Consider the following 22,221-nt stretch of genomic DNA (forward strand, 5'->3'; position numbering starts at 1 on the left):
CGGGGCCGCGGGCAGGGCCGGGGCTGCCTTTGCCCCAGCGTCACGGCGGCAAAAAGGCCGGGAAGGCAGGAGCTCTCGCTGGGCGCGTTCGTGCGAGTGGGTGTGCGAAATCGTGGGTTCCCTCTAATGACAGCCATAAATTTGCACTGTTCTTTTTCAGTCTAGCCTTGGAGACGCTGCGCGAGTGGCCTGGATTGTTTTTGGTACAGAGCGTTACTTAATACTTCTGCCGATACTAGTCTTCCGTCATCTTTGACCAGTGGTAACCTTATTTGTTTGCAGTACAGTCGAGATTTACAAGCATACTTTGATTTGCACAATCTGCATTCTTGGTGACGAGCAAGAAAAGGCATCCTTGATCCGTTGGGTGCGTTCACAGTCAGGCTTGTAGGGCTGGTAGGTAGAAATCTGTCTCCTGAGCGTTGCAATGCCACTTGATATCACAATACTGAGTGCCCGCAGTGGTATGCTACGTAACAAATATCATCTTTAGTTCTTTCCTCACCCTTCCTGGAGGGGAACTACACATGGACTCTTTAGTGCAAGGTTTATTGAGTTGGCGATGGGAATCTAAAGCAGCATACTTGCAGCTGATCGTTAAGTAGAGGGGTATGTTCAGCAGCATTGGATTTGCTCATGGAAAACTGTCTCCTATCATAGCGGTGGTATCTGGCCGTCGAGAGTGCCACTGGGTGAAGGCAGTAGTTGTTAGTCTAGTTTTCACTTGCTTTCCATCTTAAACTGCCTTAGACAATGAGGGATCAGGCCTTGCAATCCTCCTCTTCAGGAAACTGGGATCCTGACTTGTAGTCACGAACTTTTTCACTAAGGAGACAAAAATTGATGTCAGTGCATCACTTGATGTGTTTCTGATACTCCTGCACTATCACTAGTTTACTGAAACCTTACTGTTTGTAGCCCATCTAACTTGAGTTTCATTAGTCCCTTTGAGATGCTCTGGTAGTTCATACCGTATCTGCTGGGATGGGATACAGCATCCCTGAAAAATGTGAATAGCAGACTGTTACTCGCAAATGTAGTTCTGCACGCATTGCTTGATCAGTTGGAGGGACATATCTGCTTACGCCAAATGGACTGCTGACCTGCCTGCCAAATGTTGTAGGTTTTTCTAAATTTAGCTTCAGCAAAAGCTAGGGGGAAAAGAAAATCTTATTAGTACCCCAGTTCAAGAAGTTGAATAAATATTATGGTTGAATTCTAAAAATTTGATAGACCTGTTGTATGTAGCGAACTGTAATTACGCATGTAGAAAGAAGTGATCAACTCTTGTGCTTTGAAGCATATACTAACCATTGCAAGTGTCAAAAGGAATTATTAATTCTTCCCTTGCCTGCAAATAGACATGCACATTGGCCTGATGAATTACAGCTTTTTTTCTTTTGAACATCAAATTTTTGGTTCACCTGAAAGCCAAGTACGGGATATGAACGCTGAGCAACAGTCATTGGGCTGTACTGCAGAACTTATTGCTGGAATGCTTCACAGGACTAATGTGCAAGATTTTCCTTATGTTTTCATTTGATGAGTTAGAGCTTTCTTCCTGAACTGGGGAGGAATGATGAGGACACCACATTGTAAAGCCAGTAAAAGAGCACCTATCAAAGGCAGCGGGGTAAATCGCAGTGATATGCAATGTTCTCAAAAATCCCATCACAATGTCGTAAATGGGTGCAAATTTAGTGTGCTTCGATTCCGCAAATGATCTTATGCCACCATTGAAAAGCTGTTGAGTGTCATAGGAATCTTGAATCCATAAGCAATCATTCTCTTGCTTTTTGAGGTGTTAACAATTCTTCAACAGCTCTACTAAATGGAGCTTTGTGGTCATAAGATTGCATGTGGCTGTTCTTGTGAGCTTGTGACATGTCAAACTACTAGTGCGAATTGTGCATCTGGTAAACAACTTTTATACAGCATCCAGCTTGAGGGTTTTTATGGAGCGGTGTGCATCAATGTTGGTGATGTCTTGATATCTCTGCGGGGAAAAAAGGTGGGTAGAGTATGGTCTTTGCAAATGGATTTCTTTGGAGACAAGTTAACCTTTAAATACAGAATAACTAGCTCTGTCTTACATATTCAGATGGCACTCTTCAAACTTTTCTTTAATAGACCAAGAAGTATAATTAAAACTAGTCAAGTTTTAGGATCCGTTTGGTGATTTTTAGCAAAAAGCTTCAAAATACATGTTGTTCATAGGATTAGTCCTTGAATGCTTTCTTTTTTGCATCCAAGCTACACATTTGTGTTTTGTCACTGGTTCTTTCACCTTTGTTCTGCTTCCATTAGAAAAGGTGGTTCATCTCTGGACTAGTCAGAGATCAGTTACAGAAAACATCATGGTCTCTGCATTGCAGAGCTAATGCATTCTTCTGTTATCTGGGATTTATAACCCACCAGCTATGAAAAGAACAGCTTGGGAAAAGAGGTTTCTTCCAGGAAGTGCTATTTTCTTAGGTATCTGTCCTTAAGGACATCATGCAAAGTCAACCCTCCCATTGGAGGACTGGAAACAGACTTCTCACACATTGGCTTTACCTGCAAAACAAGGCACTCTTTCATGGTAACGTTGGGTCTCGTAAGCATGTAGCAAAGTGGAAAGCATACAACAGAAGTAGCAGCAAGAGCATCCAAAAAAGTCTCTTTCCCTGTTCTGCATGAAGCAAATGTATTTGTAAAAATGGAAGTAGGCAGTGGGTGTGTGTAACTTGAGTCTTTTCCTAAGTTTTCCACAGCAGCATCCTAGCTTTTATGTTATAGCTCCCATAATTACCTTACAAATTATTTTTGTAACAGTAAAGTACTGTCATTTTCTTATGCATAAAAGCTTCCTATGAAGAACTGACAGTGGTTTAAGCCTTCCATTTGCTAAGGAGTAACGTATGTCCGGATTGCAGAATATTTAGCCAGCTAGGGGTTATTCTGGTATTCTTGATTACTGGGGGGCTTGCTAAATTATCAAAAAGTTCATGTTTGTAATGTATGGCGGCATAGCAGAGCTGCTGGCCCTGAAGCTGGATCAGGTCCATGGGGTGACTGAACCAGTCCCTTGTTTGTGGCACTGCTTCCAAGGCCCGCTGTAGAGGTGGCAGGAAACTCTTTGCTTTTGCAGCCACCTGCATCTTGGCTGTCCCACCTCACCAGGGCCAGGTACGCTGCGTGGTTTGGCTGCTGCTGCCTGGGTGTGGAGCAGCTGAGCTATGGGGATGTTTTGCTGTTTTCCTCTCCATCTCTTGTTGCGATCGAGGTCCCTGTCGCAGCGCGCTCTGCCCTTGCCATGGCAGGCAGGAAGTGCTAGCGCATGACGGGATTGCCTCTGCTTTAGGGGAGGTTTGCAAAGACGGAGTCAGAGCTGGAGCGTATCGTCCCCTCCCTCCGGCAACTCTGTGCATGCTCCGAAGTTGCCGCCTAATGTGCAACGTGAAAACTAGACTATTGTGGTGTCGTAGTCCCAGGTTCTGTCAGCTTCCTGTGTATCCCTTAAAATGCATAGTTTAAAAATAAAAGTAAACCTTTTCAAAAACCCTCTGACTCACTCTGCTGAGTAGAGGAGAGAACAGGAACTTCCAAGGTCTAGCCTCAGTGCTATCATCTGGCTTCCCTTTTTGGCCTTTCAGTCCCATAACCTTTTGTGCCACCAAGGAGTATTATCCCCATTTTATTAAATCATAAAATGAAAGCTAAGGCTTAAAGCCTGTTTCATATATTTATTAGTTTTGCAGTAAAGCTTCTTCATAACTACAGAATACAGCTTTATGTGATACATGGCCAAGTGACCAGTTTTCTCTGTTGTAACACCGGCCTCTGACACTATAGTCTGCCTGAGGTGGTTGTGTATAAATAATAAACCTGTAGGTCAATTTTGGCAAAGTTAGAGGAAAGGGGAATCACAACTGAGCCTGTAGTCGAAAACTAATGTTGTGTGTGGCTTTTGAGGATATTTCTCCCATAATGAAAGCTGTTTCTCTGAAGAATATAGCTAACTTAGTAGAATGGCTGTACGTAATACCTTTCAGTATCTGTAAAAATTTTATCATATATGGCATATTTCAAAGACCTGAGTAACTAAATGTAGGCTGCACTGTCTCCAGTCAGGCTAAAAGGTGTTAAGGCAAAATTGTTGAACTCTGATTTGCCTCAAGATCCACTAAACTATCTTGAAAAACCTCCTCCCACGAGATACTGATGGATGAGTGTTGGTTGTTGAGATTATTTTAGCAGAAAAGTATTAACACCTGGCATGTATAATTAAGTTCATGCAGGAACTCAGCAGTACGAAGAGATTGCTCAGTACTTAAAAGCTTTTATGAATTTATATTCCATTTGATTATTTTAATGCATATTGTTAGGTGTTGCCATTTGTCTTCTTAATGGCTTCAACATGATCTCAAGGACAGGGAGCTGCTATTAATTTTTTAATGGATTTAGGTATCTGCAAAATAAAAGATGGAGCTTTTACGTGTATAGACTGTTATCTGACTGGTAGAATAAGGTGTCTTAAAATCCTTCCAAATCATTATCCTTTATCAGTCAGCAGATACTCTCTTCTAGTATCTGCATCTAGTATCTGTATACTCTCTTCTAGTATCTGTATTTGTATTTGGGTCCCTGCTGCCTTGGCCTCCTGTGTATCCCAGGTTTTCTACTTTCACAACAGTTTTCTACTTTTTGAGAGGAAATTAAGTTCTTTACCGGGCTCATCTGGCCAAAATAAAGTGCTTAGAATGCCAGTTATAACAGTGTGTTCCAGTTCTGTTGTAAAGGTTTGGTCACTCCAATGCAAGTGTAAACATTAGCAGTTTGGTACAGGAAAAAGTAGTTTTTTTTTTCTTCAATGTGCAAGTGATATTGTTCAAGAAGTTACTCATTCATCCACGTAGCCTGTTTCTCTCTGCAAACATGTGGTCAGAAATGGAGTAGCTCCTCTGGTGAGAGGTTCGGTGCTCTGGAAGATTGGGAATGGTGTGGATTTTCCACACTGAGTCCGGGCACAAGAGCATGTGAGTTTTATGAAGGGGGATTCTGCTGTGAGGCAACTCTTTTCCAGCCTTTTTCCTCATTTTTGATTCCTATTTATAAGCAGGCTAGAAAGTTTTCACTCTAGCTGAAGTGTTTCAGACACTGTTTCTTTTTTTAGCAACATCTGAAATTCTTTTCCTTTTTTTTCTCCTAATCTTCATTGATCACCCTCCCATAGGGATCCTATCCAGAATTACGTTTCTTTTACAATTTTCCAGCACTTTGCATTCATGCTCCAAATTATCTTTTTATTTGCTTTAGCGTCTCCAAACTTGTGGCTGGGTCTTCAAGTCTGTGTCTATTTTTAGTGGCTTGATTTAATATTTTATTAAAGCTTTAATTGCAAGATGAATTTCATCTCAAGGGGGATTTTTATATTTCCTTTTTGTCCTCTTTTTGAGAAAGGCACATACTTGTCTGTTTTGTATACTGGCTTGTCAGGAAGCCAAAGTCAGCGTTGAATACATGGGACACTGCCTTCTAGAAGAAAGACTTTTTTTTTTCCCCCGTAATGGAAGATAACTTTGAAAATTTTACGTTGTGCATGGTTTATTCTCTCTAAGGGGTAAAAACAGTGAATCCTCCTGCCCTGCAATACTGATAGTCCTTTTCTTTCAGGTTGAGGGCAGTTTATTCCACTGAAGTTTGTCCAAAAGGCTGCTTGCGTGTCTGGACTGGTAGCTGGTAAACAGCGTGTTTAAAATAAAGGTCTGCAGGGGTGACCCTAAAGAGAGCTACCCTGTCGTCGCCAAATTTGTCCCCCCCTCCCCATCACTCAGTCCCTTTGCTTGCGGGAAGGAAGACTCGATTTTCTACAGCTTCTCAAGTTTCTTTTTGCAAGCGTGAGAAAAGGAAAGAGGAGGGAGATGCAATCTGTAGCCAGCGACCTCTGAAGTGCAAGAGGCGGTGGATGCTCGGAACGAGGGTTTCCCTGCTCCAGGCCGTGCCCGAGGCTGGGGTGCACCCGCCTCCCTCTGCTCCCTCTGGGAAGCTGGGACACCAGGAGCGCTGGGACACCAGGAGCGGTAGCTCCCGTCTTGCTCTGGGGGAAAAGCGACGGGAGAAAATGCTGCTTTACAGCAGCTCACCACAGAGTTTTGGCTGCTGCTTCTAGTTTCCTGCTGGCAGGGTGCGATGGAGGGGTCAGGTCACGCTGGCCCGGGCTGAGCCGCATGCTGGCCCCGTGGACGCAACGTGGGACGGGTGGCCCTGCCCTGGGGCTGCATGCGGCTGGTCCCCTGCAGCTGCACGGAGGTGCAAGGACACCGGCTGGCTGCTGTTGTGAAACACCCCCGAGCGCAGAAGCATTGCAGATACCAACATTTTGTTGTTCTTTAAGTGAACGAGATGTTTTTCCTGAATGTGCAGTTTTTGGGAACACTTAAAACACTCCAGAGTTATTCCCATGATAAGCGTTATCCGCATCAGCTTCATTATACACTCTTAAATGCCCAGCTCGGGTTTTAATGCTCTTGCCAGGAGTTAAACTTAAAATACTGCAGTTTTTCTTTCTCGCTTTGACAGAGAGGTGGGTGTGTAACAAAATACGCTCTTTTCAAATACTGCAATCATACCTCCTTGACATTCAGGTCTGGCCAGCGTGGTGCATTGGGCAGGGTATAATCTTTGCCCCAAGAATACTGTAGCCTAAACCTCGCGTTGATGCTGTTCTGCATAACCTGGCGCTGGGACAGCGTATCCCCAAGGTAACAGGCTTAACTCCTAGCAGGAGTGGATGTCAACGAGCTACCTGGAAAATATGCAGCTGGGATTTCTTTGGTGCAGTTAAAATTTCAATGGGGATTGCCTTTTTGTAGATTGAACGGCATCGAAAGAGAAGTGCCTTTTTAAAAATATGCTGAGTACTTGTTTTCTTCTTACATTCACTTTCTTTGCTGGTTGTAGTAGTAATCGTTAATATTCAGGCATGCGTGTGTTTTAAAGGCTCCTTAAGTCAGGATTGCAACCAGATGCAAATCAAAGTGCTTGTTTGTGTATTGCTGAGTTGTCTGTCAGTTCAAATAAATAAGGGTTTATATTTACAGTCTTGCAGGCAGTGAAGTGTTTGAGAAATATGTTTTTGAAAATCTGTTAATGCAGCTTGGACAGTTTAGTGCTGATATGCAAGCATGCCAGGATTACAGCTTTTACCACATACATTTCTTACTCTTTTTCCACCTTCTTCTCTGGTCAGGGGACCTACCATGCTGGAACGCCTCATGAGAAAAAAATTTTTGAGCATTTTTAAGTTTCAAATGTCCATCCATAAGAGCAAGAAGAATAGTGTTCTTTGTAATAAAAATCAGTTAAAACTTTTTTTTCTTTTTTAGCCAAACTTTAACTAAAAGGGCTATAATTTCGTAATGTTCCTTTTGTAAGTTCTTCTTGCAGGCTGCTGCCCTGCACTGTTCGTATATCATTCCAGACCATGTGAGCAAGAAGATTCAAGCCTTTTTCTCAGTACTTTATAGTGGTTTATATTCCACGTTGCTCCCTTCCCCCCCCCTTACATATTTGTAAGCAAAATATGATGACCTTGGAAACTTTTTCCAGCCTGCCTTTTTAACCTAGAATTGCAATGGACGTGTTCTCTCAAAATGAATGATAACCCGTATGCATTCATTCGGGCCAGCTGTATGATCTTGCTTGTGCAAGCCTAGATTTGCTTGTGCAGATAAAAAAGATACGTAGATAAAAATCACTTGATTTTTTACGATGTGACTATTGTCTCAAACATCGGAGTGGCCCTTCCTATGCTCACGGCGCCTTACAAGAAAAAGGACGGGACCGTCCGCCTGGATATTGCAGGTTGCTTTGAGGTGTGGCACGTTTTGGGGAAGCGGACGAAAGGAGGATGTGAGGTGACGGGACGGACTGTGACGCTAAGATTGCAAAAGCGTTCCGTGTAGAAACGTGGGTTTCTAGACTTCGCTGGAAGGTTTTAAGTTACTTGGGTGCTCTGGGAGAGAGCCAGAGTCATCCTGTGGTCTTTCAGCATCCGTAAGTTGGCAAGTGCACAGCTGAGCACTCGTGGCAGATTTTTAACCTTATGCGTTGTCCGTTCATCTGAAAAGCACACGGTGACTTTATGTCTTGTTTTGTTTTTCTGATTGATAAAGTTTCATTCTGGGTGTTGTCAGTGATGGCTTAACAGTTGGTGGACAGCCACAATCGCTGTCTGAACCAGATGTCCACTGAGGAAAATCAATCTATAGTCGGATTGCTGGATTCAAGTCGTAATCCAGTCCAAAAAGCGAATCAAAAATCAATTCTCGTACTATGGCAATATACAGATGATACATGATACAGATACATGATACACAACATAGATCCTAGTAGCCTGCTTTGGCCACCTCTGCATGTCACGCCTGTATATACTGTTCTTGTGGCTACTGCTTGTTTGGGGAAATAACATGTTGCTGAGTCTTTTCCAGCAGCTAGGCCACAGTAAATCAATCGGCAAGTCACCAGCACATGACGAGCCAGCGCTCCAAGGCTGCGTGGCCTGTACATCACGACTCGTCCAGGGCTGCTCCAGCGCTCTTGCTCGGCCCGAGTGTTTAAAAAAAAAAAAAAACAACAAAAAAGCTTGCTTTGCTTATGCCAGCTTGCTATAATTATTTTATTAACCTCATCTGGCAGGTTTCTGAAAGATTTTGTAGATCGTGAATGTTAATGCTTTATGGTTGCTGCGTTTCCACAGAATGAGTACAGTATCTTTTTTAAACAACTAAGCAAGTGTGAAATGGTTGGTGGCGGAGGACACGCTTCCTCCAAGGTGTCGGGGTTGATTGTATCGATTGCGTTATCAGTTTAGGTAGTATCTGGCCCAGACACTTGAGCCTGTTTTTTAAAATTCAGCCTTAAAACCTGAAGCCTGGTTAGCTGAACCTGCCTGTACAAGAAGATTTAAGAAATACGATGCATTAGGTATTCCAAAAGCTGCTTTGTTGCTTGTACAGCGGACAATGTTTGCGGGTAAGATAACCTGATTTCTTCAATAGGATAAAGAGATCATCACTGTTGACTCTCTATAGCATATTCTATGCAGCAGTGTTCAGCCTATGGTCATTTTTAGGCCTTAGCTGATGTTTAAATAAAATATCTTGCTTCCTGAAGTGCAATCTGGGATTTCTAAAATGACGAGTTATTGCAAGCAGAGGGCCCTTCAGCATCTCTTGCGCTGGTCATCTGCTTCATCACAGCAAGGGGGCTGGATGAGTGTAGTTGATTTGCTGTCTGTCTTTCCTCCTTCATTTATTTCTTTGAGATAGAGCAGTAGTTCATGACTTCTATGGTAGATTTTTTGTAGCTTAAATTGTGGTATAATAGAAAGGAGTCTGCAAAATGGGTGTCTAACTAGTGAATTGCTGAAGTTGTGGTCACTGAAACGAGTGAAATGGATGACCAGAGAGTATTCTGCAGCCAGAAAATCTCTCCTGAAATGGCCCCGGGAGCCTTAACTGTTCTCACAGCACAGAATGAAGCTTAGTCTAGTTTCAGTTCATTAAACCACAAAAACATGTCTGAAATGCGACGAGGAAATTGAGAGTAAAGCCTGAGTACGCTTGGTACCAGCAGCGATATACTGCAGGGGAGCACGTGTGTCGCAGGGTCTGTGCCCTGTTTCCTATTTGAAGATTTCTGCTTCAGCCTCGTACTTGCATTGTGCTGCTAAGGAGATAAGTCTGAAATGCCAGGCTGTGGTTGTAAACCAGTGACTTTACTTCTAACATTTAACCATTTCTCAACTAAAAATTTAATAAGTAGTGCTGCCTTTGACCGCCTCTAGATAGTGTGTTCGCATCCTTTCTAGGGGATGCGTTGGGTGTTTTTTATAACTTTGCTTTTTTTCAGCACTTCATAATTCTGCTTTTGTTGCTAAAATAATATTGGGCTTCAGTTCTTTTGTGAACTTGACTGCATCTAGTGAACCAGAACTGCTCTGGGGAGTCGCTGAAGTAGCGATAATCTCTGGGCTTTGCCGACGATCCCAAAAGGAAGGCTTTTGTGATCCACACAAGCAGGCTTGAAGCAACCCACGTCTTTCTGTGAGTGTAATTACTAATTTAGGTGTTCACTGTCATGTCACCTTAGGGCTTGGGCGGGGAGGGTCTCTGAAAGACATCCTACTAATTCTTAAAGTAAATAATTTTTATGGTACATTAGTACACATGCATGCATGTTAGGTATGTGTATAATTAAATTAGTCTCAATTGAATGTCCTTGAAAATGATCTACAGCACTGTAAAACAATTGTAAAATCCAATATGGAAGAAAATACAGCTGTTAAACTACACACACAAAACCCCCAGCTATTATACTTTATACTATTAAGTAACTGCACAAAATTGGAAGCAGAAGTTTCCAAGGTAGAAAAGGATGAGACAGTGTAATTTAGTAGAGGCAGCCAAAGCAGGATGAGTTATTTTGTATTAGCAATTGCATTATTATTAATATTATTATTATTATTATTCCCTATCCACTGGCTTGCTGGCAGCACTATAGAAATTTCCTGCTGGGAACACTTACAACCAGTGGGTAGTAGTTTTGCATTTTGTGTTCTCCCGCAGTCCCTTTTTGCCTGGAATAGCTGCCCTTGTCATGAGCACAGGCTGGAAGATGCAGCTGCTGCTTTGCTTTAGCAGGGCTGGGTAGGACGCGATAAGATCCAAACCTTGATAAGCAGGAGGAGGCTGCGTTGTGAAGGGCTGTGTGTGTCTTGCACTGGTGAAGGCAGGAGACATGGGGGTGGGAAGGAGAGCTAGAAGCAGGCTCAAAAAATTAGGAGGCCGGGAGGGCACTGTGCTGGTTGGAGATCTACATTTTGCACTAATTTGTACTAATTACAGCGTAGGGAGGCTTTACGAGCTGGTAGGTGTTAGCTAAGATGTCTTCAGGGTGAAAAGCGTTTGCTGACATCTTTCAACAGTGCAGATGTTGAAGGGAGGATGGAACAAGAGTGGGTGTCTGAATTCAAAATGTGACGGGGGTACAGAAGGGTGGTGAGTAACAGCTCCTTACCAGAAAGAGTCCCTCCTGCTTAAAGAAAGAGGAGAGACACTGCGGTGGGGTTTAGATCTGCGGAGAGGGCTTCTGCGTGCTCAGCAGTGCGAGCGTTGTGCTGCCTGCCGCTAAATGGGTTCTCTAACGTGCAGCTTGCGTGGTGTAAACCCATTTTTCAATGGCAGAAGAAACTGTTGCAGTGCTGCCTGCAGGATGGTTAAAGTCACCGTTGTGACATTGCAGCTGCAGTTAGTATCTTATTTAAAAAAAAAAAAAAAGCTTTGTAGAGGGCTTACCTTCATTTGTCTGAGTTATATCTATCTCCAAACATCTTTTTAAAAATAAAGTCAGCAACAGACATAATCTGCCCCCCCTTACAGTTGTCATCAGCATGAGATGCCGTATTTAGAGCATCATTTGTATGATCAATACTCTGCTGAGCTGCTAATAGCAAACTTTAAAAGGTTAACAGCTTGTGTTTTTATGGAAAGCCATTAGAGAAAAGCTTTCCTCCAAAAGAAAGACTCACTTTCTTTTTAAAAGCATTTATTTATGAAAGTGAAACCGGACTGTATCTCTCCTTCCCAGCGAAACTGATGTTTTGGAATTGTCTGAAACTTATGACAATCCTAGTTTATAGGTTTGACCTTTAGAGGATGTAAGATGAAGGAAGAAGATGGCAAATAAACTCTTGAGAGAGCTCTTCTGAAGAAAATTTAAATAGCTTTATAAAGCACTTTCATATTTTCCAGAATGGTCAGATACTTTTTAATGGGGAGCTGGGTATCATCTTTGGTCTTATCACTAATTTTAGTTTGCATGTGTTTTCTATTAAAGCAAACCTACAGTGTCTAGATTACAATCCAAGAAAACAACCCTATGTCAAGTTAATGCAGCCCCAAGTATTTATTTATAATCTATATGCTATCATGTTTATTCTTTACAGTAAACATATTATACTGTTTTTACTCAGTTTTTCTCCAGAACTGGGTGAGTAACTCAGCCCAGCTGAATGTTTTAGTCATAAGGCTACAAACTAAAATTGTTACAGGGTTCTGTTTTTGGTAGCATGGTACGAAGATTTTGCTCCTTCAGAGCCTTATAAGATAGAGTGAACTGGAGTTTAAACATCCTAAGATGCCATAACTTTTCAAATATCTCTCTCTATATTTTTCTTAATCAACAGAAGTCAGGTAATGGTTCTCATATCTTAAAATATAATTGAATGATAGCCATGGAATCAGCTGATATTCAGGTTTTGTAGATCCCCTTTTTGCTGCTCTGATGGATGGAGAATGTTTCTGAATGTGCAATTACTTGGTAGCAAATTCTAATTATTTCTCTCAAACAGGTAGCTGTAATCTCAGCTGTGAATCTGTCGCTTTCCTAGCCGCATCAGAGGGGCATTGAAGCTTTGGAGTTCATAAATGAATGGTATGAGTAGGCATCTACACACCTCTTGCTTGATGGCCATTATAAAAGCACCTTTAATAAGGTTCATGAGACAAAAATGGGGATGGTGAGGAAGTAGAGGGATGTAGAGGCTGAGATGTGTGCTGTCTCCCACCCTTACCTGCGCAGAGTCATGCACAGTTCCAAGAAGAGCTGACGTGTGGCATAGCTGGCATCTGCCCGGCCCTTTGGGGGGTGGTTGTGGGGGGGACTCAACTCATCAGCTTACCCAGCTCCAAACTGTTCTTTTGTTTCTGTCATCTGGGTCCATTTTAGGGTAATTCAGCTTCGGGAGAGGTCCAAAGAGTTCTTGAGCTGGCGCAGAGGGAGGCAATGGGAAGGCAGCTGGGGCTGTGAGACCTTCCTCTTTAGGTGGCAGCGAAGGTGTGAGTTGCCTTATGAATTTCCCCCCCATAGTTATTTGCAGAGTATAGCAGGAGCTGTTACCTGCACATCTTTGGGGAGGATCAGCTGCGATGTGTCTCTCCAAGCTGCTATCTTGAAAACAGTCCCTAGGGTCGGAGAATGGGTGTCCTAACGGAATACAGTAATCTGCAGCTATCAGTGCCTTTGCTTTTAAATGCACTTGCTTTCTCTCAAGCATTCGCTAACTTCTTCAGCTAACCAAGTTGTGACCGATTGCAACATCTTTGGCTGGAGGTTTTGCTGAATCTGGCAGCTAAAATCCTGTGTGTGGCAGTCCTAAGTTATTAGCTCAATCGTAGCATCTGGGAAACTTGAAGCAGCGGAGCTAGTGTAGGTAGTGACGTGGCAAACTTCACCTGGATAGTTTTCAGTGAATTGTGAAGTTTTTCGGGGTAAAAAGCTCACTTTACCTGCTCTGCAGACAGGTTTCATAGAAACATAAATATTTTTTTCCTCAAATGGTTGTGGAAGAGAGTAAATGTCATTCCTTGAAGGCTTTCTCTGGCCCTAAATACACTGTGGGAGGAGAAGGTTGGGTGGATTTTATGACTTGTGAAAATGAGTGGGAAGTATTTCTATCTTAATAGATTAACATTTCACAATGCCTTATGAAGGTGAGGCAAACGGCCAGGCTTTACCCAGAAAATCTGTAGTAAATTTGGCTAATGATGGTCCAGGCTTCATGACTTTCTGTGAAAATATATCTACAATGAAATTTGCTTGTGGCCCAAATGGCTACATTTCACACCAGACAGAGAAACAAAGTTTCACTAGTCAGGCAGTGCCCAGATTTCCTGCTAGTGGTACAAGGGTGGTTGCTAGCTTTCAATATTGCTAATTGAAAATAAATGGCAGGTTTTTTCAAAGGGGGTGGTGGAGAGCAGCACTTGCTTTTCTTCAGTGTGATCACGCTATAGAGCTATGGAGTAACTCCTGCTGGGCTGAACACTGTCGGTTCTGACTTGCCGTGGGGTTCGATCTTCTCCTAAATGTGAAGCCTTGCACAGGACTGAGGGGTCCTTTGAGGCAGTCGTTTATGTATCCGTGTTGCTGCTTAGTATCAGACTTCTTTGGCATTACTTGCTCAGGCCCAGGTGATATTTTCCTGTTCCTTCATCCCTTTCTTCAACATGGGCTCCCAGAAGAAAGAAAACTGCATATTAAAGTGAATAATAATACCGAGGTGTAGCTGGAAATATTAAAGACAGATACAGCTGCAGGTCTTGCAGTACTACTTCTGTTGTGGTCTCTCTATAGATAATCCACTTTCTGGAGTGACTAGATGTGTGCGGTAAGCTTCCTCTGCAGCTGTCCAGCAGCATGGGTCCTCCTTATCATGACAACCTAGTTATCAGCCTATTTAAAAGGTGGGCAATTACAGCATGCTCCAGAAATGGTTAACTTGAGGAGTACCCAAAGGCATTAGCAAATGCAGAGTGTTCCTGTCTCCCTTTTAAGTGGAGCCAAGAGCTAGAACTGGGTGCGCTTGGCACGGCTATCAGGGAGCACCCTGGGGAGAGCCCGGGAGGCGCTCCTGTTTGCAGAGCCGCTTGTGGGCTGGGTTCTGATTGCTCCAGACAGCTCGTGCTACTCCACCTTCCCTTGGCAGTGCCTCTGGAACAGCAGGGAGAAGTCAAATAGGAGAATAAAGCAATCTCTGAGGTCACGCTGTTTCCTTCTGCCCCAAATCAGTCCTGGAATCTAGCCAGCTTCAGAGCATATAGACCTTTTTCCATAAAATCCTGTTTGGAGATGCCTGTTAAAGGTGACTTCTTCCCCAACCCTTCCCTGTCTCTGGCCAAAAGGGAAAGTTAGAGGTAGTACAGCTCCGAACTTTGACAAAATAATACAGAGCAAGCATTTGTCTAGAAGAATAGTACACCCCTTTCCTACATGGTGACTAGGTGTGTGACAGATGCACCACATGACAACTCCATCCACAGCTAAAACATGCCTCTGGCAACGAAACCATAATGCTAGCTTTGTGCTGTTCCCTTTTTTCCTTTGACACTTTGAATACTGTGATGGTGATATTTTATATTAAAGATTTTTTTAAGTTCCTTCCTAAGAATAGGCTCTTAAGTAATGTCATCTCTAAAACCTCAGTGCCCGGACACTTTAAAGTCCATGGAGGATATGTCAGATGTTCAATATTTCTGAAAACTCTGCAACATACTTCGAAAAGTAGGCTCAGAAATCTTGCACTTAAAAAAGAACTGACTGTTGTACATGAAAATTCTTGACTTCTGTCGACTACTCTTCCTAAAGAAGTGTTGAATTAACTATGCTAAAACAATCAAGTTGTAGCGTTCCTGGGTGAAGAGGTAACAGGACTTTGCGAACTGAGGCAGCCTGGGTTGGTGGAGAAGCAGGACAGGAGGAACAGTGCTTCTGGTACAAGGAATGCGGCTTCATCGCGTTGATGTGACCAGTTTGGCAGCTGTTCTTGGGAGGTTTGGCGTCTGAAACTGCTGGTGGGACCCGCTCTGCTGCTGAGTGGCAAAGAACTGAATTGCAGGGATTTACTAAAACATGGGATTTGTACGTCTGCTTCTAATTGGGAACAAGTAGGCTAGGAAGGAATTTGCGATGATGTGCACATCCAAGAAAGAAATGTGCAGAAATGGTAATGTGACTGTAGCCTAATATCATTCAAGGACTCCACTTAATTAAAATCTTTAAGGTGAGACTCTCATCCACAGTGTTGCTGTTATCTAGGAAATGGTGACTGACAGAAGGAAGAAACTGTTTAGTCGTTGGAAGGGTCAAGCTGAAGGTGAAGCTTACAGTGCAAGAGACCGTTTTCAAAGCAGCACGTATAAATGGATTAAAGAAGTGATAATGGATGTTTGATCTTGCTTAAGAGGACAAGGCTTTGATTTGATTGGAGCTTATTTTAAGCCTATTTCCCACTAACAGAATGTTTTTTGCTAAAATGTTCCCTTGATTTTTAGAGCACATCTTGTTTAAAAAAAAAAAAGAAAGAAAAGAGGGAGAGGAAAGGTAAGATGAAATGCGGTGCTGTTTTGCTAAGTAATTGAAAATGCACGGTGTCCTACAGAGCATCCATTGTCAGCTGTTAAGAGAACAGAGCTGAATTAATTTTCTCATGCTGTTGTGTTGAATTCTTGGTTCTCCTGGGGTGCTAGTCTAATGTCAGGCTATTTGAGGAGATACTCTCATGCTACTTGGCTCTGGTGCTTGAGGAAACTCAGTGCTGTATGTGGAAATAGAAACCAGTGGTAGAGGTGCGTGCTGTTTCTGCAAGTTGTCTCACTTGCTAATCTCTCCACAACTAGTCTCTTCCAAGAACACTGCCTGTCATGGTTTTTGTTTCTGTTTTTATTTTTTGTTTGAGGAAGACATTTCAGTTCTCTTTAATGGGTTGCTTTGCTTCCGTGCAAAAGAAGATTTGATCTTGGGACTTGATGCATTTATTATTGATAGCATGAGCTGAAAACATTAGAGGAATGACTGGTAGCGTAATCTCTTCCATAACAATACTGTTTTCTAGAGTTAGACCTAAGGAAAGAGCAGAGCAGATGGAGTGGCTAAGCCAAGTGTTGAGCTACTGCTAGAATAAAATCATCCCAACTCCAGAGAGATACCAAAATTAAAGGATTGGTCTACTTCTTGCAAGCAGCATTTAGCAGTCCCAAAACTGTAGCAACCTTGCAACTGCTGTACGCTAGTCCTGTTTTTTAGGACTTCAATACACTGAGTTATAACTGATTAATTCCAGTAAAAGAGCTAATTTCAGGGGGAAAAGTGTTCTTCCCAAGTTGAACAACAGAATACTCGTATCACTTTCCAGAAGTCTGGATGTTCGCTAATCTTTCAGGCTGCTTCTTCCAGAGCACCATCAGTGGTGGTGTGGCTGGGGCTCCACTCTCGGGCTGATAGTAGGTGTCAGAGTCCTACTATCCAGGCTCGCTTGCCCCATGCTGTGTCTTGTTACCACTAAATGTCTGAAAGCATGTTCACCTGACCTTACTGTTTTTGAGAATTTTCTCACTGGGGTGAGCTAATTTGTAATTGCTAAATGCCACCAAAGAAAAGAAAGAAACTGCTCTGAAGTGTTGCCATTAATTAATGCAGTTGAACAAATGGACTCATCACGTTCAAAGCTTTCACTTTCAGTGAGCAAATCTTGTTGCTACTTGACTCCATTCTGCAGTTTAAATTCCAGATTATACTTTGCCCTATACCCGGACTTCACTATTTTGTTGGCTTTTGCTTGAACATACAGCATGAATGATATTGACCTCCAAGTGCTTTGTTTTATGGAGAAATCACCTACGCTTTAAATTGAATGCAAGTCAGAGCACAAGTTAGGTTTAACTTTTTTCCTTTAAATGTTGTTTCCAGGCATCTGAAGAGGCCTCACTACGGGCTTTGGAGAGTCTAATGACAGAGTTTTTCCACAATTGCACAACAAATGAACGGAAACGTGAAATAGGTGAGTTCATACCGTTTTTAATGAATGGTCCCATTCGCTTTCTGCTGCTTGCATACATCAACAGATGTAAGTTGGTGGTCTTGTTAAACAGAAGTAGGGGATGAAAGTGCTCTACCTGATACAGAAATGGCATCTTAGCCTCTCTTGCATATGACCTTGAAGAATGGGAGAATTCCTCAAGAACACTTGTTGTATGGTCTGGGTTTTGGAGATTCTAGGAAAAGTCCTATTGAAAATGTATCGGTGGTTGTCTGCTCTTGTGGGCATGGAAAAGTACCTTCTTTCCGCAGAGTAATAACTTGGCTATCGTATGAGACGGATGTTAGTTTTTCTCTGCCATATGTTGCTGGGTTGCATGTCTTGGAAAAACTTTGCTTTTTGCCTAGAGATGGAGCGTGGACTTCAGATTCTTCCTGTATTAAGAAGGGAAAGCAGAAGAATGTCCTAGTTAGTGTGCAGTTACAAATGGAAATAAATAGTGAGGCTGTGTTTTGGTTGGCCTTATTAATTGTGTTCTTCTGAAAACTGGCAGAGAACTCTTGCCGGTGCTCTAGATTAGCTTCCTGCATCTGTGGTTAATGGGCATAAATAGGCAAATAATCTGGCTATTTGCTTTTCCTCTCAAACGTCTGCCTTTGTACCAGAACTACAATCAGCATGAAAGGTGTCTTCTAGAAAGCTGGAAGAGTAAAGAATAAGCAACTAACCAACGGTTTTTTTCCCCCATTGTGGAGATCACCTGTATTGCTGGAATGAATCTAAATCAGGCCTGCCTTTTCAGTTAGGATGAATTAGGTGTATAACAAATACCATTACCATGTTCCCAACACCACGACGCATGAGTCAGAAAGGAGGTCAGACTCGTCTGTACTACTGGCTTCGGGGATTCACAGAGTAGTTTTTCCAAGTTTCCTAATTCTTGCAGAAGCTTCTGGGATGTAGGCTGTATTCCTTCAGGACTTACTACTTAGCTATTTGTTAAAGCACAGTCTCATCTTATAATTGCTTTGCCCCCCATAAAAAGTTTCTCACTCAAAACTCAAAATGTCAGAGCTGTGGAAAAGGGAAAACCCTTCAATATTCCCTGTTCTCTCAGGCAGGTTGCAGGAAAAAGCAAACTTGCATTCAGTTGGCCTGTAAAACACAGCCCGTGCAGCTTTTCTTTTTCGCACGTTTTGTGCATAGTCACTTGTCATAAGATGACCAAATCCCATATCTGTTTTCTGAATCTTCAGAGAAATCTGTTATGCTGACCTACAATAAAATTAGTTGCTCTTGGAGCAATCGTGTTAAAACAAGATTGTTTAGTGCTGTATGTGATCTGAAGTCCTCCCAGTCTTTCACAGTGACCTGGTGTCCTACCATTTGGCTTTTATAGGTAAAATGGTAATGTTGCATGTTGTACAAGTTGTCTGATATTTCCTGTCATAATTTAATATTTTGTATGTAACTTGTATTTTAATATTAAGCTATTAGTCTAGTGTAGTACCAATGTCAAAACTGTATTTTCTAAAGTGACATGCCCGTTTTGTTTTCGCTAAAGCCCATTGTTAGGCTGTTTTTAATACCTTTGAGCATGATTATTTCAGGTTGTTTGAGTCGCCTTCTGAAAATGGGGTTTCTTCCATGCTCAGTGTGCTATGTATGTGATATCTTTGATCTGTTTACAGCTTACACGTTTTAATATATTTTTTAATACTTTATTTTTTCAGAGGAGCTTTTAAATAACTTTGCCCAGCAGATAGGAGCCTGGAGATTCTGCCTCTATTTCCTGTCAAGTACAAGGAACGACTACGTAATGATGTACAGTTTGACTGTGTTTGAGGTAAGGTGTTTACTGTTGCCTGCTTAGTGCTTTTTCTGTGTCTGATGCAATTTTTCATTGGCAATCGATTGTATTCAAAAATGTTTGTCTAAAATGGCAATCCTAATAAGTACAGTGATAAAGCTTGCTTTTATTGCTCTCTCCTAAAGGGATTATTTAATGGCTGGTTTAGGGTAGCAGAATATGAATCTTTGCACACAAATTGAAGAATTACTTTCCTGGCATCTCTTAAGTACAAATTATGTCCAATTTCAGAGGCTGCTCGAGTTTTCTGTGCAATGCTTTTAAGAGTGTTATTGCCTTCATGATTTTTTAGGATCAGGAACGAATGCATGGTTATCTGCTCCTAGCTACTGCAAGCTGTAATGCTAAGAGGAAAGGCAAAGTTGCTGTTATTTTCTGACATTTAGTAGTTGCGGTTGATGCTCTCTTGAACTATATCCAGCAAGTTTATATGCTAGTTGTTGAGGGAAGGCTGCTCTTAGACCACATCCCACTTCTTACTTATTTATAAAAGAGAACAAAGTTATGGTTAGAAGCCTGAATATTGACTCTTTTTTTTGTATAGCTATTTGAAGAAACAAAAGTACAGTGTTCTGTGAACAGTTTCATTTGCTGAACTGATTTCTCAGCGAGCAGCGCGGAGTCTTACCCTAACAAAGTGTAGCGGGTCTGTTCTGGGACATGGTCAGTGTCATGCCTTACCTTGGCCCGTTTATAGCCTTTTCATTGGGCTCTCGACTGGGCTGGCAGTCTGAGCCTTGCTCCAAATTCAATGTTTTCATACCTGTTGCTGTGGGCCACTTTTTAGATAGTGCAAGCAATTCTGTACTTAATATAAGTTGTGTTGTTTTCAAAAATGATGTGCCCAGGTTGTTGTTGTCTTACTTCTTGAATTAAAAGGCTCGCTTTATGTATCTGGGGTTGCATAGGGAGGGAGTCTGAAATAATCTGCAAACTGAATCTGGATTGCCCTTAACCATCAGGCCACCCTCTCTCTCAAAAGGGGTAAGTGTGACAAAAATGGTACAGGAGTTTGTTCCATTCTCTGCTGAAGGATGTCGCACAATAGCGGCCTGCAGCATTTGGAGCATTTTTCAAGAGGAGGAAAACACATTTTGATGACTGAGCCTCTGCCTCTCTGGAAGGAGAGGAAAAAAAAAAAAAAGCACTGAAAAAATAATTGTGCCCAGAACCAAGCAGAACAAAGAAATCACTGTCCACGTGTAAACTGAGGGAAATGAGTCCACGGCTTAGCCGAGAGATTAGAATCTCTCAACTGAGAACCTGGAATTTCTGAAGTTAACTATTGTAGTACTGCCTGATCAGATATGTTAGGATTGAATTTATCAGCGAAAGTATCTGTGTGAACACAAGGATGATCCTCACAACTTCCCGAGAACATTCTATCTTCTAGAATGTCTAAAAAGCAACAGCAGATCTATAATAAAAATCCTCACGTCTCCCTGCCCAGATGAACAATTTTTCCATCTTGCTTTTGGAAAAAGATACTTTTTTTTTCCTCCTCCCAAAGTATTTGATAGGTTCAGAAAGCTGTGACTTTGAAGTCAAATGAGTAGGACAAAATTCTGTGGGCATTAAACATGAATATTAATGCTAAAGCATCCCTTCATTTTTATTTGAGCTTTTGAAATTCTTGTTCTGGACTTGCAGTGAGGAGCTTTTGCTTGTTTTTGCTGATTTAAACAAACAAAGCTGTAGGTTTTAAGCAATACTTCTAGACAGTATCTTCTCTGCCCCCAAAACAAAAAGCAACCTCTTTGGGGCACTTCATTTATTAATATCAGTGAAACCTCTATACTGTGAATTGGAGTTGTTTGTACCATAATTACAGCCTAGCATTTTCTGCAACAAAGCCCTTCGCTGCACAGGATTTCTTGGTTTCAAATTCTCCAAACTATGTGCATGCAAATGGGTACAGACATTGCCTCAGTAGCAGGCCTCCTGAATAAGTTATCCTGAGAGGCTCGGCTACTAATACTCCAGAGGCCCTAAATGGGATTGTAGCGTTGCAGGAAAGTAGTTTTGCAACTTTGCCTTCTTATGGATTTTGTCCATTTTAAAGTGGGCTAAAAGCTTTCTGTTAAAGTGGTATCCTGTCCCTGCAAAGTTCTTGAATCGTGAGGTGGCCTCCCAGCTTAGACCTTCAGGAGACCTTTGCTGCATCAGGTTCTCCCAAAGCAGAACTTGCTTCCCCTTGATATCTGCCTCGTACGGGGTTATACTTTTTCCCTTTCAAAGGGTCCAGCATTAAAAGATGGTGGAAAGGCTTCATTTTATATGTATGTAAATTAGTTCTGTGTGACCTGGAACTGGTTAAATTGATGCATGCCGGTTGATCAAAATGCTGGTCTATTCAAAGCTGTACTGGTAATAGTTCCTGGGACGAGGAAGCACATCTCTCGTGAAACTGCCTAGTGTTGGAGGCGCTCTGCAAATCTGTCGTTGTTCCTTTTTTTGTTGTTGTTGGAGCTTGTACCTGTACACTGTGTGGCTTACGAGAGATGAGTGCTGTGAGTTTTGCTCAGCAGCTTGAGATGTCACTGTCCCAGTTTTCTGAGTACCCTGTTAGGTAGCAGCAAAGCTTATTCCAAGTTACAGTTAATGGTGCGGGGCTTGTGCCTTCTATTCAGCTGCTCTTGGTCTGCCTAGCTTTTATTAGCTTAAACAACCCGTAAAGGTGAGTTCGTGCAAAGGTGTCAGGAACCATACCAAACTGCTGAGCAGTCGTAACATCTTACATTTCACCTCTTTGCCCAGTGAGGCTGTGTCAGAGCTCTAACACAGTGTCTGTTTGAAGTGTTCTACAAAAAGAGAAGAATTTTCTGTTTAACCTGCTAATATCTGCTCATTTCCTTATCTGCAGGTCTGCCTATGACAGCAGAGAGAGCTGAACTAGTTCAAATGTAGATGCTTAAGTTTTAAGTCATCATGATGGGTCAGGGAGAAGCTTGGGTAGATGTGTGGCTATTGAAAGCTGTAGCCTTTTCCCTGT

At 42.2% G+C, this 22,221-nt stretch overlaps 1 protein-coding gene across 6 annotated transcripts in view; it reads left to right on the top strand.

The window, feature by feature from the left end:
• Positions 1-241: 241 nt before the first annotated feature.
• XPO6 (exportin 6) overlaps positions 242-22,221 on the top strand; it is a 61,049-nt gene continuing 39,069 nt past the window's right edge. For 3 of the 6 annotated variants that reach the window (XM_026065210.1, XM_026065211.1, XM_026065213.1), the window contains exons 1-3: positions 12,458-12,477; positions 17,290-17,380; positions 19,093-19,205. In XM_026065210.1, coding sequence (XP_025920995.1) covers positions 12,475-12,477; positions 17,290-17,380; positions 19,093-19,205 — 207 coding nt within the window. In that variant the 5' untranslated portion in view covers positions 12,458-12,474. Of the gene's footprint in view, positions 263-12,456; positions 12,478-17,289; positions 17,381-19,092; positions 19,206-22,221 lie in introns of those variants that run through there. The other 3 variants (XM_026065214.1, XM_026065215.1, XM_026065212.1) reach the window with 3 other exon arrangements.

Source organism: Apteryx rowi, unplaced genomic scaffold, assembly GCF_003343035.1.
Source record: "Apteryx rowi isolate R43461 unplaced genomic scaffold, aptRow1 scaffold_225, whole genome shotgun sequence".
In the NCBI taxonomy this organism is placed as follows: Eukaryota; Metazoa; Chordata; class Aves; order Apterygiformes; family Apterygidae; genus Apteryx; species Apteryx rowi.